General features: G+C 37.4%; 2 protein-coding genes across 3 annotated transcripts; both read right to left on the bottom strand.

Moving 5' to 3' along the window:
- Nucleotides 1-3006: 3006 nt before the first annotated feature.
- Nucleotides 3007-6026, bottom strand: LOC116114013 (methyltransferase N6AMT1). Of its 2 annotated transcripts, none has more exons than XM_031400159.1 (2): nucleotides 5793-6026; nucleotides 3007-4365 (listed from the first exon to the last, which is right to left on the bottom strand). In XM_031400159.1, the coding sequence occupies exon 2, from the start codon at nucleotides 4352-4354 to the stop codon at nucleotides 3584-3586; it is 771 nt and encodes a 256-aa protein (XP_031256019.1). In that variant the 5' UTR covers nucleotides 4355-4365; nucleotides 5793-6026; the 3' UTR covers nucleotides 3007-3583. The 2 variants fall into 2 exon arrangements, with proteins under 2 accessions (XP_031256019.1, XP_031256020.1); XM_031400160.1 differs by lacking the exon at nucleotides 5793-6026 and adding an exon at nucleotides 5048-5762.
- Nucleotides 6027-12342: 6316 nt separating this feature from the next.
- LOC116114045 (leucine-rich repeat receptor-like serine/threonine-protein kinase BAM3) lies at nucleotides 12343-16347 on the bottom strand. Its single transcript, XM_031400201.1, has 2 exons — nucleotides 13589-16347; nucleotides 12343-12881 (listed from the first exon to the last, which is right to left on the bottom strand). The coding sequence occupies exons 1-2, from the start codon at nucleotides 16215-16217 to the stop codon at nucleotides 12544-12546; spliced, it is 2967 nt and encodes a 988-aa protein (XP_031256061.1). The 5' UTR covers nucleotides 16218-16347; the 3' UTR covers nucleotides 12343-12543.
- Between the last annotated feature and the right edge of the window lie 225 nt (nucleotides 16348-16572).

Raw genomic sequence — 16572 nt, 5'->3', positions numbered from 1 at the left:
TGATATAAATAAATAAATATAACATTTATACATTTTAACTGGTGGCATTAGCTTGTATATTAACAGCATAACACTGTCTATTTCAACTTACGGCTTTAGAGACGATCTAAGTAAAATTACAACAATGCAATCAAAACTAATTTTTTCAGGGTCATCACAAGCTCTTTGCACCTTCATGTCAACCTTATCAGGTATGTCAACGACTGAATCACAAGGAACCTCTCAAACTCAGAAGTGATACGAATAGTTAAAGAATAATTCTACATTTATAACTTTTTCATACAACTTTGATGTGATTGTTCGCTATTGGTTTGTTTGTAGTGAATCTCATCTGTCCAAATGCAAACTGATCAATCGCGAGCACTGTTTTAAAAACCGACCCGTTGTAAGGTTCGGTAAGGTGATCGGGTCACGGGTCAACCGATCCAACCAGTTGAACTGTCGGTTGGACTAGTGAGATGAGATTGAAAATTTTTTTTGAGTCTATTTAATTGTGTTTTGTAGAATTTAAAAATGCAAATGGAGTAATGGACGCATAGCAAAATGGGTTTTTATTAGAACTCATGGAGCCTTTATGTTTTGTTGGAAAATGAAGGCCCAGTCCCAATTACACCTACACACCTCAATCATTTATCATTTCAAATTATCAAATGATACGTGTACGTTCATAATTATTGGCATGTGAGAGGTAGGACAAGCACTGCTTAACTCCAGCCATGTGTGGGTGAGGGCATCTATGAATACTCTAGAAAATCTCCAACACAACTCAACAGATATGTGACTGTGATGGAGGAAAACAAAGAGAGAAGAGAGCAAGTGCAAAAGCAGAAGGTTGAGGAAGTTGAAAGAGATGCATAGAAGAAGAACGATTTTGATACAAAAACAATCGGTGTTGGAGCAATGGTAAAGGAGCTGATTCGTAAATCCATAATTACTCAACAAGATGATGACCGAGATGAGCAAGCTCAACATCCTAATGATGGACTGAGTGTTTACTCTACTATCTAAGAGTGAAACGAAGCCGACGTAGTGCTGTAGTCACGATTTTGTTAACGAATTCCAGGCCTTCGATTTCGATGAAGAAGATTGGATTTCGATGGAGGAAGTAAGTTGAAGAAGATGAGGAGGTAACTGTAAACTTTACACTTTAGAGAAGATGAAAATGGAAGCTGCGCTTTGGAGATGAAAATGGAAGTTGCAGCGACTGAAATGGCCTATGGCGAATGAAACCGATGCAAGGGAATTAAGATTAGGTTTTTTTTAAGGCTCAATTAACGGACCAGAATAAATTTTGGGCCCCTCAGGCCAGACAATTTGTACTGTAACATCGGTCCAATACCGATCCAAAGCGGCTCTTTTAGTATTAACGGGTTTAATAATAATCCGGNATTATCTAGTGTACTGTAATGGCATCTTTCTGTGGTATTATGATATAAATAAATAAATATAACATTTATACATTTTAACTGGTGGCATTAGCTTGTATATTAACAGCATAACACTGTCTATTTCAACTTACGGCTTTAGAGACGATCTAAGTAAAATTACAACAATGCAATCAAAACTAATTTTTTCAGGGTCATCACAAGCTCTTTGCACCTTCATGTCAACCTTATCAGGTATGTCAACGACTGAATCACAAGGAATCTCTCAAACTCAGAAGTGATAAATACGTATAGTTAAAGAACAATTCTACATTTACAACTTTTTCATACAACCTTGATGTGATAGCTCGCTATTGGTTTGTTTGTAGTGAATCTCATCTGTCAAAATGCAAACTGATCAATCGCGAGCACTGTTTTAAAAACCGACCCGTTGTAAGGTTCGGTAAGGTGATCGGGTCACGGGTCAACCGATCCAACCAGTTGAACTGTCGGTTGGACTAGTGAGATGAGATTGAAATTTTTTTTTGAGTCTATTTAATTGTGTTTTGTAGAATTTAAAAATGCAAATGGAGTAATGGACGCATAGCAAAATGGGTTTTTATTAGAACTCATGGAGCCTTTATGTTTTGTTGGAAAATGAAGGCCCAGTCCCAATTACACCTACACACCTCAATCATTTATCATTTCAAATTATCAAATGATACGTGTACGTTCATAATTATTGGCATGTGAGAGGTAGGACAAGCACTGCTTAACTCCAGCCATGTGTGGGTGAGGGCATCTATGAATACTCTAGAAAATCTCCAACACAACTCAACAGATATGTGACTGTGATGGAGGAAAACAAAGAGAGAAGAGAGCAAGTGCAAAAGCAGAAGGTTGAGGAAGTTGAAAGAGATGCATAGAAGAAGAACGATTTTGATACAAAAACAATGGGTGTTGGAGCAATGGTAAAGGAGCTGATTCGTAAATCCATAATTACTCAACAAGATGATGACCGAGATGAGCAAGCTCAACATCCTAATGATGGACTGAGTGTTTACTCTACTATCTAAGAGTGAAACGAAGCCGACGTAGTGCTGTAGTCACGATTTTGTTAACGAATTCCAGGCCTTCGATTTCGATGAAGAAGATTGGATTTCGATAGAGGAAGTAAGTTGAAGAAGATGAGGAGGTAACTGTAAACTTTACACTTTAGAGAAGATGAAAATGGAAGCTGCGCTTTGGAGATGAAAATGGAAGTTGCAGCGACTGAAATGGCCTATGGCGAATGAAACCGATGCAAGGGAATTAAGATTAGGTTTTTTTTAAGGCTCAATTAACGGACCAGAATAAATTTTGGGCCCCTCAGGCCAGACAATTTGTACTGTAACATCGGTCCAATACCGATCCAAAGCGGCTCTTTTAGTATTAACGGGTTTAATAATAATCCGGACCGGAGTGAAGCCTGAGTCTCGGTCGGACGGGTCCAGGTTTTAAAACAGTTTAAAACAATGATCTCCACCTATCACCTTAAAATTGTATAAAAAAGTTGGAAATGTAGTAAAAACATTCTGTAAATGAGAGTGCAAGCAACAGCCAAGATTAATGTAACAAGGAGATATCTAACATTTTCGGATTCGGAAACTAGCCCTTTGATTGTCTGAAACGCATAGGTGTTATTAAAAGCATCAAAATGAGATCAAAGACCCAAGATGATCTACAAATGCATACAAAGCACAGAGTGAACTGGACAAAAATATATGTCATTTAGTTAAGGACTGCCATCAACAGTCTATACATAAATAACTAGTAGATTGGAATCAAGGGAACAAAAGAAAAGTAGTCGCCGTATACGCCAATTATAAATGAGGTTGATTACTCCAAGAGACCACAAGTTAACTCAATATATCATCACTGGCTAGTTGCTATTCCAAGTACCAGAACAACGCACATGCCCAGATGAAAGACCCGGCTCATCCTGTGATTTGATTGTGCCATTGCTCGTCGTAACAAAATCATTGTTACTACTGAATCACTGAACTTCCAACTAGTAACCCCCTGTGGCACCGAATGAATCGTCAACATGCTTCCATATTCCCATAATATCAGTCCGAGGAAAAAAAAATGTGAGTATTAGATCATCAAATTAGAGCACAACATATCTCTACATTCCAGAGTAAATTCACTTACATTTTCATTTCACCACTGCTCCTACATCAACTGCTGCTGCTGTTGCTACTTTTCTTAAATGACAATCGATGAACTTGCGAAAGCAGGGTGTCCATGACTCTTGAAGGAACTGTTTTGTTTGTTGGCACTTCCTTTGTAGTCAATTGAATTTCAAAATCCCGCCAGAACTTGATGATGTGTAGATTCTCTTCTTCTGTTGACCTCTGGATGACAATTCTTGAGGCATAACCCTTCTCCCTCATTTGGAGGCATATTTGTGAAGGATTGTTAGTGGTAAGAGTCACCAGGTATAACCAGCCTCTATCTGATAAGAGTTTTTCAGCAATGGGCAATATCTTATCAATAACGCTCCGGCCATTCTCTCCTCCAGCCCAAGCAGAGGCTATTCCTTCACGACCCACTTCATCTTCAGGTGTTGGTACATATGGTGGATTCACAACTATCACATCAACTGACCTTGCCAGACGCTTTTCCAGTCCTGATGCGATGCTGGTGTTTATCAACTCTGCATGAACACCATGTGCTTCCAATGTAGCATGGGTTACTTGGACTGCGTGAGGGTTTATATCAGTGGCAAGATAGTGAATCCCAGAATCATCCTCCCCGAGCATAAGAGCTAAAGAAGTTATAACATATCCACTACCACAACCCACTTCCATGCACAAAGTTGGACGATGCTCTAACAAGTTAACTCGATCCGCTAGAAGTGCATCAACTAGAGCGAAAGAATCATCACATGGTTCATAAACCTCAGGATGTGAATGGACAAGGCGTATTTGTGCAATTTTTGAAGACATCTTTTCATAAACTGACATAAGAAATATGCATGTTATGTGAACTCAATGAGTAAGACACTTAGAAAAACTTCAACTACTGGAAACCACTTCTAAAAGTTACATACCATCTAGTACAGAAATTTATTTAGTTTTTCAGAAAATATTTATCAGCAATAAGCACTAGACGTCTCCTAATTATTCAATGGTTCATCAATCAGGTAAGTTTGCCATCCGTTCCAAAAAGGAAGAAAAAGAATAACTGACTAGTTTTTTCTAGCTCCAGTTTTAGGTTGATGTGATCATGCTCAAAAGCAAAACTTACATATTGGTTCTATCCTACAGCCAAAATTTCGAAAGTAAAAAAGCGGCAGCTAAAAAAATTAGAGAGGGTTATGGATCACATGTTTCACTGCTTATTAATACAATTTTGAATGCATCATATAATCAGACTGCGGTGGCTAAGTTCAGATAGAAATGCACCATACATGCATATCAAATTGACAAATCATACATAGGTTAACAATAATATTAACTCATGGATTCAAGCATCATTAGAAATCTCAAACCTAAACTTTGAGAACTGTCTACTATATCTTTTCTCCTACAAAAGGAGCCCTAAAGAAAAACCCAAAGAGACCCATTTGAGAGAAGAGAAAAGAGAAAAGAAAATGTAGGAAAGAGAGAAAATATCAGTTGAATTACCAAGAGCATTACCTTTCAATAGTTAAACCACTCTTCACAGACTCTAAAACTACAAATATAGACAAAAACAAAACACAAACTTATTGTTTTGCTTCTGATTTCTCACAAATTCCACACCTCCTTCTACAAAATCAATCCCTTGTAGCCTCCCACATTTACATTACGGAACCAACGTCATTCCTTAAAGGGTGTTTACAAATTAACCCAACGAATATCCACTTTCTAAAATTTAATATGCAATTATTATTCTCTTCAAAAGACTGTAAATTTCCAAGTGTTCCAACACAAAAACTTGTTTTTGGCAGCACCCCACATATCAAAAACAAAATTTTATAATTAAATGAAACTAAAAAATGAAAACCTATTTGTGTGAAGCTAAAATGAAGTTATTACTCTCTTCAGAAGGCAGTAAATTTCCAAGTGTTGCAACATCAAAACTTGTTTTTGGCAACACCCAAAATATCAAAATTTGCTTTTGGCAACACCCACGTATCAAGAAACGAAATTTTTACAATGAAATGGACAAAGAAAATGAAAACCTACTTTTGTGAAGTTAAAACGATCTCTTCAAAAGGCAGTAAATTTCCAAGTGTTTCAACATCAAATCTTGGTTTTCGAAAGAACCCACATATCAAAAGCAAATATTTAAAAAGAAATGAATAATACAAATCCAATGCAGAATTTTAATCGAACCCATAATATGCATCAATCTAAAAGCTCATAAACATGAATAAAGCTTAGTGTTTTGAACTGTTACCTGTGGTACGAATCCACCGAGAAATTAGGGCTTTCAATTTGAGCTGTGCAGTTCAGTTATGAAAACTGAATTTCCAAGCGTAGGTAAGAAATTCGATTGGGTATTTTTATATTCCTTTATGTTTTGTCATAAATATTGTTTTATGAAAATAGTATTTGAAATAATAATTCCAGAGATTTGCAAAAAAATATTGATAGAATGAATGTACCAAGAGCTTTTGTATGTTAAAGTGACTTATGATTAAATACATATTTGTTTCACTGGAAAATTTTCTCCTATTTATAAAGGAGAGCCAATCTTTACTCCTCTTTCTCTTTAAATAAAACCATTTAAAAGTAGGCTGAATCACATTTTCCCACCCGAAGTTTTCCCTAACAAAATTACTACCTAAAAAGTTTAAAAATAACAATTACCCATCAACTGTTAATTATGTCCTTTAAATTATGTCCTTTAATTTGAAATTAAAAAGGATGAGAAAGTAAATTAAAATACAGTCAAAGGGTAATTATATCATTTTATGCCCAATTTGTGTTAAAAAAACCATCTTCTTCTCATCTCCCTCCTCCTCCCATCTTCTCTTCTTCATCTCCCCCTTCTCTGTAGGAATTTCGCTGCCTTTTCGACAGTCAACATCTCCTAGTAGGCAACCCTACCACTCTCCCTGCCCTTTCCAGCCACCTGCTTGCCAACAACCGCCCCTAGCAGCCAAATTTGCGCCTCCTGCCATCCAAGTCCCTTAACATCCCGATCGACTCACTCCATGACATCCATCATCTGCCCCTTGCCTCATCGTGACTGTTTCACGTGCCCTCCACTACTCCCTTAGCCGCTCCAGCTAGCTCCCTTGAGGTTTGATTTGGTTGGTTGTTTTGAGTTGAGAATGGAGATTGGATTTTGATTTGTAGTTGGGATTAGAGGTTGATTGTTGTTGATTTGGAGTGTTTGATTTGTTTTTAAGACAACCCGCAGCCACCACTTGCCGTGGACGACCTCTATCCTCGCTGTTCACCCACCATAGCCATCACTACAACCTACCCCCCAAACTGTTTGATAAAATGCCCTAACTAGCCCACACACTAAGCCCAGCCATCTCCCCCACTGCGCACGCGAAGAGCGTGCAGTACACACCTGGCCAAGGGTGATTTGGTTGGAATCGCGCCTGGCTAGGAGCGATTCCAACCAGCCAAATAAGCAATATTCTGAAAACCAGATCGGACAATGACCCGTTCAAGGGTTCGGTTTTCGGTTTGACCGGTTTGACAGGTTGGATTGGTCGGTTGGACTGTAATTTATAAAATTACATTTTAGTCTTTGAAGGTTTGAAATTCATCAAAAACATTCCTATAATACTCCCTTAAGGTTTGAAATCTATCTAAAACACCCCTGTCGTTCGAAGATTCTGGTGAGTGGTGGCAGTAGCGACGATCGACGGCCAATAGAAGCTGGAATCTTGGGGCTTTTGATGTGTAGGTGCCGGCGACTCTGATGGTGGTGCTAGGGAGTTTCATCGTCGTCGGAACTCACCAGAATCAACGAAAGAAATCTGACATCGCGTCACACGTGAACTTTAGGTGGACCGCGATCGACGTAGGCTAGACAATGGCAGCTGAAAATGGATGGTTTGGTCGTGGAGATGCCGTCCGTCAAATGGGGGTGTTTTCTCCGTCGAAAGATGCCGGAATCCGGTGGGGTTTAGCTGCGATTGGACCGCTATTCGGTACTATTCCAGCAGTCCAACTGAGGTCCAATCCGGTTTAAATCAAAATGACAGTTTTTTATATATACCGGACCGAATTTGCCACCAGTTGTCGGTCGAACCGGTTTGACCAGGCGGTCCGGTCCAGTTTTCAGAACATTGCAAATAAGATCTGAGATTTGGATTCAAAGAAGAAAGGGTACTTTCGTCTTTACAGTTACTGCACCATATCAAATAACAGATTTTACCCTAGTTAGTAAATTTGTGAATTAAACACGAATTATATGCCCAACCTTATAATTCGTGTATTATTCATGAATTTCCGTATTTTATCATTCTAGTGGTATTATACATGAACTATATGCCTCAGATGTTTTATTCGCGTATTCGAATTTTTTTCAAATTTTTACAAACGTATTTTTCACAATTTGTCGTATCATACCTGTAAAATTCCCGTATCCTTTTTTTGTTGTACTCGTATATTTAAAATGCTATATTTATTTTAACCATATGGTCCATGAAAAGTACTAAAATCAAGATTGATATTGCTGTATTTTTCAAAACGTGTTATTGACAATATGCTGTAATAAACGCGTATATACCCATACTGTATTTTTCTCGTATTCGAATTTTATGGCCGAATTTTTACAAATATATTTTTCATCATTTGTCGTATTATACTCGTAAAATTCCTATACCCTTCTTTTTTGTCGTACTCGTATTTACTAGATAGGGATTTTACTAATAGATCTTAGCAGCGGGTGCGTAATTGTCGTACATATATCAACACTGGGTGGGTAATTGTCATTTTCAAAATTTTTGGTAGTAAATTGTCCTTGGGGCAAACTTCGGGTAGGAACATGTCATTCGGCCTTTTAAAGTATTTATAAATGCCTTTAATGCAATGAGCACATTAAAAAAGCCAAAAAAATATGATAATAATAATTTATTTTACTTTTTATTTTGATTGTTACAACACGTAAGGGTACTTATTTTGATTTTAATTGGTCTACATGAAAGAGTAACATAAAAACCATGTTTTACAATAAGAAATTTATCATTAGCATTTCAATTAGGTTTTTCTAACCCACTCTGTTATTTTAGTTGCATTCAATATCACTAATAACAATATATATATATATATCTCACACAACATCGTTTTAGTAAAGTTTATCGAATGAATAACATAGAATTTCCCATTTATTCATTTGAACTAAAATCGACATTTTAGCTTATAATAGAATACTACATTAAAGATCAACTATAGATTGTGGATTATATTAGCATATGTTATTTTATAAATAACATTACTTGAAATGAATAATACAAATCCAATGCAGAATTTTAATCGAACCCATAATATGCATCAATCTAAAAGCTCATAAACATGAATAAAGCTTAGTGTTTTGAACTGTTACCTGTGGTACGAATCCACCGAGAAATTAGGGCTTTCAATTTGAGCTGTGCAGTTCAGTTATGAAAACTGAATTTCCAAGCGTAGGTAAGAAATTCGATTGGGTATTTTTATATTCCTTTATGTTTTGTCATAAATATTGTTTTATGAAAATAGTATTTGAAATAATAATTCCAGAGATTTGCAAAAAAATATTGATAGAATGAATGTACCAAGAGCTTTTGTATGTTAAAGTGACTTATGATTAAATACATATTTGTTTCACTGGAAAATTTTCTCCTATTTATAAAGGAGAGCCAATCTTTACTCCTCTTTCTGTTTAAATAAAACCATTTAAAAGTAGGCCGAATGACATTTTCCCACCCGAAGTTTTCCCTAGCAACAATTACTACCCAAAAAGTTTGAAAACAACAATTACCCATCAACCGTTAGTTATGTCCTTTAATTTGAACTGAAAAAGGATAAGAAAGTAAATTAAAATACAGTCAAAGGGTAATTATGTCATTTTATGCCTTATTTGTGTTTAAAAAAACCATCTTCTTCTCATCTCCCTCCTCCTCCCATCTTCTTCTTCTTCTTCTTCTTCTTCATCTCTCCCTTCTCCGTCGGAATTTCGCTGCCTTTCGGACAGTCAACATCTCCTAGTGGGCAACCCTTCCACTCTCCCTGCCCTTTTCAGCCACCTGCCCGCCAACAACCGCCCCTAGTTGCCAGATTTCTGCCTCCTGCCATCCAAGTCCCTTAACATCCCAGCCGACTCGCTCCATGATATCCACCATCTACCCCTTGCCTCATCGTGACTGTTTCACGCGCCCTCCACTACTCCCGTAGCCGATCCAGTCGGCTCCCTTGAGGTTTGATTTGGTTGGTTGTTTTGAGTTGAGATCGGAGATTGGATTTTGATTTGTAGTTGGGAGTGGAGGTTGATTGTTTGATAGAAACCCACTCCAATAACTTAACAAGTTGGGCTGGGCCATGGGTCTTTCATGGGCTTGGGTAGAACTCTCTTTGGAAAATCAGCTTGCCAAGGGAGGGTGCCCAAGCCTTTATAACCTACATGCCCATCCTTTTCCCTTTCAATGTGGGATCCTAACATTCTTTTACGCTTCGAAACCCAATGCCCTCGTTGGTTTTCTTTCCATAGAGCGCCCACCCTCATTGGCTACCCCGCCCTTATCGGCCTTTACTGCCCTCCCTTTGGGTCTTACTTCGCCTAGAAGCCTGTCAGGCCCTAGAAGCCTGTCAGTAACTCTCCTTCTCGACCCTTCGGGAGGCCCACTGGGCCTTGCTGCGTGAGCTCCACGTCGGCCTCTTCACCCCTTGGGTGACTTCGAGGATCCTCTTTCCTTGGGGTAGCAACCTGAGCCTAAGGTCAGCCTGCCATGTGTGCGCATGATCATGCTCTGATACCAATTGATAGGAACCCACTCCAATAACTCAACAATTTGGGCTGGGCCATGGGTCTTTCATGGGCTAGGGTAGAACTCTTCTTGGAAAACCGGCTTGCCAAAGGAGGGTGCCCAAGCCTTTATAACCCACATGCCCACCATTTTCCCTTTCAACGTGGGATCCTAACATTGTTGTTGATTTATTTTTAAGACAACCCGCAACCACCACTTGTTGCGGATGACCTATACCCTCACTGTTCGCCCACCATAGCCACCACTACAGCCTATCCCCCAACTGTTTGATAAAATGCCCCAACTAGCCCACACACTGAGCCCAACCATCTCCCCTCACTGTGCACGCGAAGAGCATGCAGTACGCACCTGGCCAAGGGTGATTTGGTTGGAATCGCGCTTGGCTAGGAGCGATTCTGATCGGCCAAATAAGATCTGAGATTCAGATTCAAAGAAAAAAGGGTATTTTCGTCCTTACAGTTACTGCACCATATTAGATAACAAATTTTAGTAATAGATCTTTAACAACGAGTGGGTAATTGTCACACATATATTAACGATGGGTGAGTAATTGTCATTTTCAAACTTTTTGGGTAGTAAGTTGTCGTTGGGCAAACTTCGGGTAGAAACATGTCGTTCGGCCTTTTAAAGTATTTATAAATTCCTTTAATGCAATAAGCACACTAAGAAAGGCAAAAAATATATGATAATAATAAGGGAGAACGGCATTTTCCCACCCAAGGTTTAAAGAAACGACACTTTCCCATCCTTCGCTATGTTTTATTATATTTTCCATTAATATTTTATGCAAAAATACTCTTAAATATTTGATTTCATAATTTTTTTATTATTTTTTAATTAGCTGAAAAGTTAAATATTAAAAAGTCAAAAAAGAAAAAATAGTTAACCCCACCTAAAAGTTATGAGTAATGCTATGATATTGTTTAAAGTTAAATGACTTTAATATTTATTTATAATGTCATCAATATCTCATCACTATTATTCAATACTCAACTAAATTTATAATGTTTTTTAGAATATAATGTTTTCTATTTTTACTAATTAATATAGAAAATCAATATTCTTAATTAATTAAATAAACAAAGGAAAAATGATATTTTTACACTTGAACTAATAAATAATCAACTAATTAAGAAATAAACCATTTAAAGGTATTTTCGTCTTTTTAGTGAAATATTAACGGAAAACACTAATAGAACCTAATGAAGGGTGGGAAAGTGTCATTTTGAAACTTGACGGGTGGAAAAGTGTCGTTTCACCAAACCTTGGGTGGGAACATGTCGTTCTCCCTAATAATAATTTATTTTACTTTTTATTTTGATTGTTACAACACATTAGGATACTTATTTTGATTTTAATTGGTCTACATGAAAGAGTAACATAAAAACCATGTTTTACAATAAGAAATTTATCATTACCATTTCAATTAGGTTTTTCTAACCCACATTGTCGTTTTAGTTGCATTCAATATCACTAATAACAATATATATATATATATCTCACACAACATCGTTTTAGTAAAGTTTATAGAATAAATAACATAGAATTTCCCATTTATTCATTTGAACTAAAATCGACATTTTAGCTTATAATAGAATACTACATTAAAGATCAACTATAGATTGTGGATTATATTAGCATATGTTATTTTATAAATAACATTACTTCTTGGTAACATATTGCATAATTCTTTCGAGAATATGTTAAAGATATTTGAATAAAGTTACCAACTCTTGCTGCAACCTTTGGACCTCGATTTAAAGACTACTTGGGAGCAACGTTAATATAGCATTAGGATAAAGTTAATCTCTTAAGGAATGTAATGAACAATATAGCATTGGGGATCATGTTATAACTCTTGTTATCAAGATGAAACAAAGAAAAGAAAACAAAGTTTGGAAGTACTGTGTTGCCTTGTAATATAGTATGACACTTGTCATTAAGTTATTCTACCAAGAAATAACATAAAAAAGCAACTTCAAATCATTAGATCATATCATCAAAATGATGACAAAATAATGAAGCCAAATAGTACCATTTCATTTATACTTTATAGTACAATTTGTTTTCTTTCACTTTTGCATGCCTCAATAATGACCAAAAATTAACACTCCTCAAAACCAAGAGCAGAAAAATACCCTCCTAATTTCACATATAACAAGAGGAGAAACTATATAAAAAAGAAAAGCACCAAAAATTGAGTATTTCTTATTATATTGATCATTGGATGTGAAATGTGTTTGGTTGTTTAGCTTCAGCAAGCATTTGAACAACTTCTCTCATGGTTGGTCTCTCCACACTTTGCTCTTGAACACACAACATGGCAACAAAGAACACTTGCATTGCTTCATTTACTGGGATGTTACTTAGTCTTTGATCAAGGATCTTCACAACTCTTTCTTTCATTGAGTTTGTTTGCATTTTTGTCCATTGAACAATGTCTAGTCCGTCTTCACCGAAATCGCCCACAGGCCTCCTCCCTGTTATTAGCTCTAGCAACACCACTCCGAAACTATACACATCGCTCTTCTCATCGACTCTCAATGTATAAGCATACTCTGCAACAATCCAATAAATAAAATATTTGAAAATGGATCAACTCCCTAAGAATGACAATGCAATGCAACTTAGCTGTGAGTGATTGTCAGAAAAAAGAAAAGGCAGCTATAGATATGCTTTGTTAATGTGTATTATAAACTATATAATATACATCACATGTATCTTTTATTCTAGGGTTTAGTAAAAGTATAAAGCTTAGATCCCAATCAGCATATTGTTCTTGGGAAGACCACTATGCTTTCTATTCATGGGTACATTTAGTTATTGTTAAATGTAGTCTACCTTGATTTTGAGTCAAAAAAAATAAAAAATAAAAAAGGTAGCTTGTGATTGTTTGAAAGAAGACGGGTTTGAGTGGTAGGACCAAGAGAAAGAGAAAAAGTAAAATCAAGAATTTTCCTTTGTGTTAGTGGAGCCTTTATCCTTTCTTGAACTCCACATCACTCTTCTTATTACTATTTCGGTCTAAGAAAAGTAAAACAAAGTATATTCTTCAAACTTTACTTCACCAAATAAAAACAAATATAATCATGAAATTTTCGAACTGTATAATCATATTACAAGAGTAATGTTAATTCGGACTCAATGAGTCATCATTGCATCAAGTCAAAAAAGGTCTAAAGTTAGTAACCAAGTTTTGGGTCCGTTGGTTCAAAAGGAATTGGTTAAAAGAATAGAGAAAACTAAGTTAAATGAAGTAGTGTACCTGGAGCTATATAGCCATAAGAGCCAGCAATTGCAGACATGCACTCTGAATTTCCTGAGTCTTGCAAGAACTTTGCAAGGCCAAAATCTGCAACATGAGCCTCAAAATCTGAGTTGAGTAAAATATTATTCGACTTCACGTCGCGATGAATGATCAGTGGCGAACAATCATGGTGCAAATAACACAGGCCTTTTGCAGCTTCTATGGCAATCTTTAATCTGGTATCCCAAATCAGATATCCCCCTCTTTTGCCATGCAACACTTCACCTAAACTTCCATTTGGCATGTACTCATAAACAAGCAAATTAGACACTTTATTGGAACAAAATGCCATCAACCTCACAATGTTCCTGTGCCTAATTCTACCTAATGTTTGAATTTCTGCAGAAAGGCCATTATCATGAGATGACCCTTTTGTTATGCCTAATAGTTTCTTCACTGCAACTTGTTCTCCGTTTGGCATTTCTCCTCTGTACACAATCCCAGCTCCTCCTCTCCCTATCACATTGTTATCCTTTACACATTCCAGGATGTCTTCACTTCCGAATTCAAGCTTCTGGAATGCAGTGAGCTTCCAAGAATTCGAACCTTTTCGTACCTTTCGCGTCTTGATGATGGCTAGAACTGCAAATACTAGTGAACATACCAGCAACCCCAGAGCAAATAGAAGCTTGTACTTTCCTGGAACATGAGACTTAGTACCATTTTCGCTGTGGAATTGCATTGGCGAATTTGCCGAATAGTTGCACGGATTCAAGTTGGATCCACAGAGCTGAGGATTACCAACAAAAGATGTGGAGTTGAAGAATGAATACTGTCCAAATTCAGGTATCATGCCTGAGAAATTGTTATGGGAAAAATCTGCTGAAGTTAGACTCTTCATGTTGCCAATTTCCTTTGGGAGACTTTCATTCAAGTTGTTCCAAGACACATTGAAATAATTCAATATGTGAATTTGAGTAACCTGAACAGGAATTGGACCTGAGAGTTGGTTCTGGCTCAAGTCTAAGTAAGTTAACTGGACACAATTGCCAATCTCAGGCGGAATCCTGCCGGAGAAGTTGTTTCCACTCATATCCAAGTGCAGCACATTCTTCAACCGGCCTATTTCTGATGGAATTTCTCCTGTTAACTTGTTGCCACTCAGTTGAAGATTCTCCAAGCTAGAGAAATTGCCAATGGAAGCAGGAAGTGACCCCGTTAACCGATTATTCGAGAGATTCAATCCGGAAAGTTTCGCAGGAACCTTGCCGGTTACTGCGGGAATTCTGCCAGTGAGATAGTTGTTCTGCAGCTCTATGAGTTGCAGCTCAGGCAAGTACAGCAAGCCATTTGGAATTGATCCTGTCAAATAATTTTGCCACATCCGAACTTTTACCAGAGTGTCACACTGACCAAGATCCTGAGGAAGAGGACCAAACAAGAAATTGTTGAACAGAATCAAAGTGGTGAGCTTCCTTCCAAGGCAGAGAGATTTAGGGACTAATCCTGTGAGCTTATTGGTCGACAAATCGAGCACTTTCAACCTGCCATTTTCTCCAAGCTTTGAAGGAATTGCCCCAGTGAAATTATTCTGCCATAGCTGTAGAACTTCCAGATTGCTCAGCTCTGAAATGGAATGAGGGATCTCCCCATGAAACCTGTTGGAAAACAGGTGCAAGAGTGTGAGCTGGCGAAGCGACGACAACTCGAGAGGGATCTCTCCGGTTAAGCCATTTTTTGAAAGATCAAGAGTCTTCAAGCTACTCAAATTCCCAAGTTCAGGAGGAATTGAACCACTCAGCTCATTGACTTGCAAGAAAAGAGTGTCTAACTTGTTTAGATTGCCCAACTCAGCAGGAATTGGACCCTTTAAGCTACAATTGGCAAGGTCTAAATGAACCAAATTGATTAATTTTCCAAACTCAGGTGGGATTCCTCCATCAAAATCATTGTAATACCCCAAGTATAGCTGCTGAAGATTTTTCAGGTTTCCAAGCACTGCGGGAATGGTTCCACTCAAGTCATTCCCTCCAAGATGGAGATAAACAACCTCCTCAAGACCTCCATAGCCTGGAGGAATCTCCCCACTGAAGAAATTCCCACCTAAATGCAAGTGTTGCAGCTTTGAAATTTGAGTGACACCAACAGGAAGTGAGCCATTGAGCTCATTGTTATAAGCATCAAGAACAAGCAGCTCCTTCAACTGAGAGAATTCCCACTTCAGCTCTCCACCAAATATGTTGTTGCTCATGTTCAAGACCCTCAGCCCTGAAAGCTTGTGAATTTCCTGAGGAAACTCACCGGTGAAACTGTTATCCGACACCGAAAGATTCACCAGGCTTACAAGTTCAGTGATCACAGGTGACAGAGAGCCAGAAATATTCAAACTAGAAATGTCAAGAGACACAACAGATGTGTTCATGATACCACACCCAATTCCAGGCCAAGAACAAAGAGACCTATAGTTTGATAGATTCCATTCATTCAAAGAAGAATCAAAAGATTCAAATCCCTCTTTGAGGGCCACAAGAATTGCAGCTTGTCTTTTCAGAGAAGGGTTATGTAAAGGAACTGAATAAGAACAATGAAAAAACAACATAAGGAAAAAAGAGAAGAAGATAAACAATTTCACCCCAGAAGCAGCCATTGATAAAAGGCTTAAGTTTAGAGAGTCTATGAAACTTGGAGATGGAGAGGAATAAAGAGAGGGATCACCATTTTCATAGAGATGAAAAAGAGAAAGGTGCCACAATAAACAGCATCCAAGGTCATTTCTATTTTCTCTTTGCATACATGATCAGTGTATTTTGGTTTCATCTTTTGCTTTATAAAAGAAAAAGAGAAAGTGACTTAATAAAGTGTTATGTGTTGTGTGTGTGAGTGCATGGCAATGCACCATTTGATCAAAACCAATACTTAAGAATCTGTTCCCTTTTGAAGCCAAGATATATTATTTAATTTAATGCCCTCTTTGCTTTTTCTTTTCCTTTTCCTTTTCCTTT

Source organism: Pistacia vera, unplaced genomic scaffold, assembly GCF_008641045.1.
Source record: "Pistacia vera cultivar Batoury unplaced genomic scaffold, PisVer_v2 Contig7, whole genome shotgun sequence".
Classification (NCBI taxonomy): Eukaryota; Viridiplantae; Streptophyta; class Magnoliopsida; order Sapindales; family Anacardiaceae; genus Pistacia; species Pistacia vera.
The sequence above is the reverse complement of the archived record's forward strand: the minus strand, read 5'-3'. Positions and strand labels throughout refer to the sequence as shown.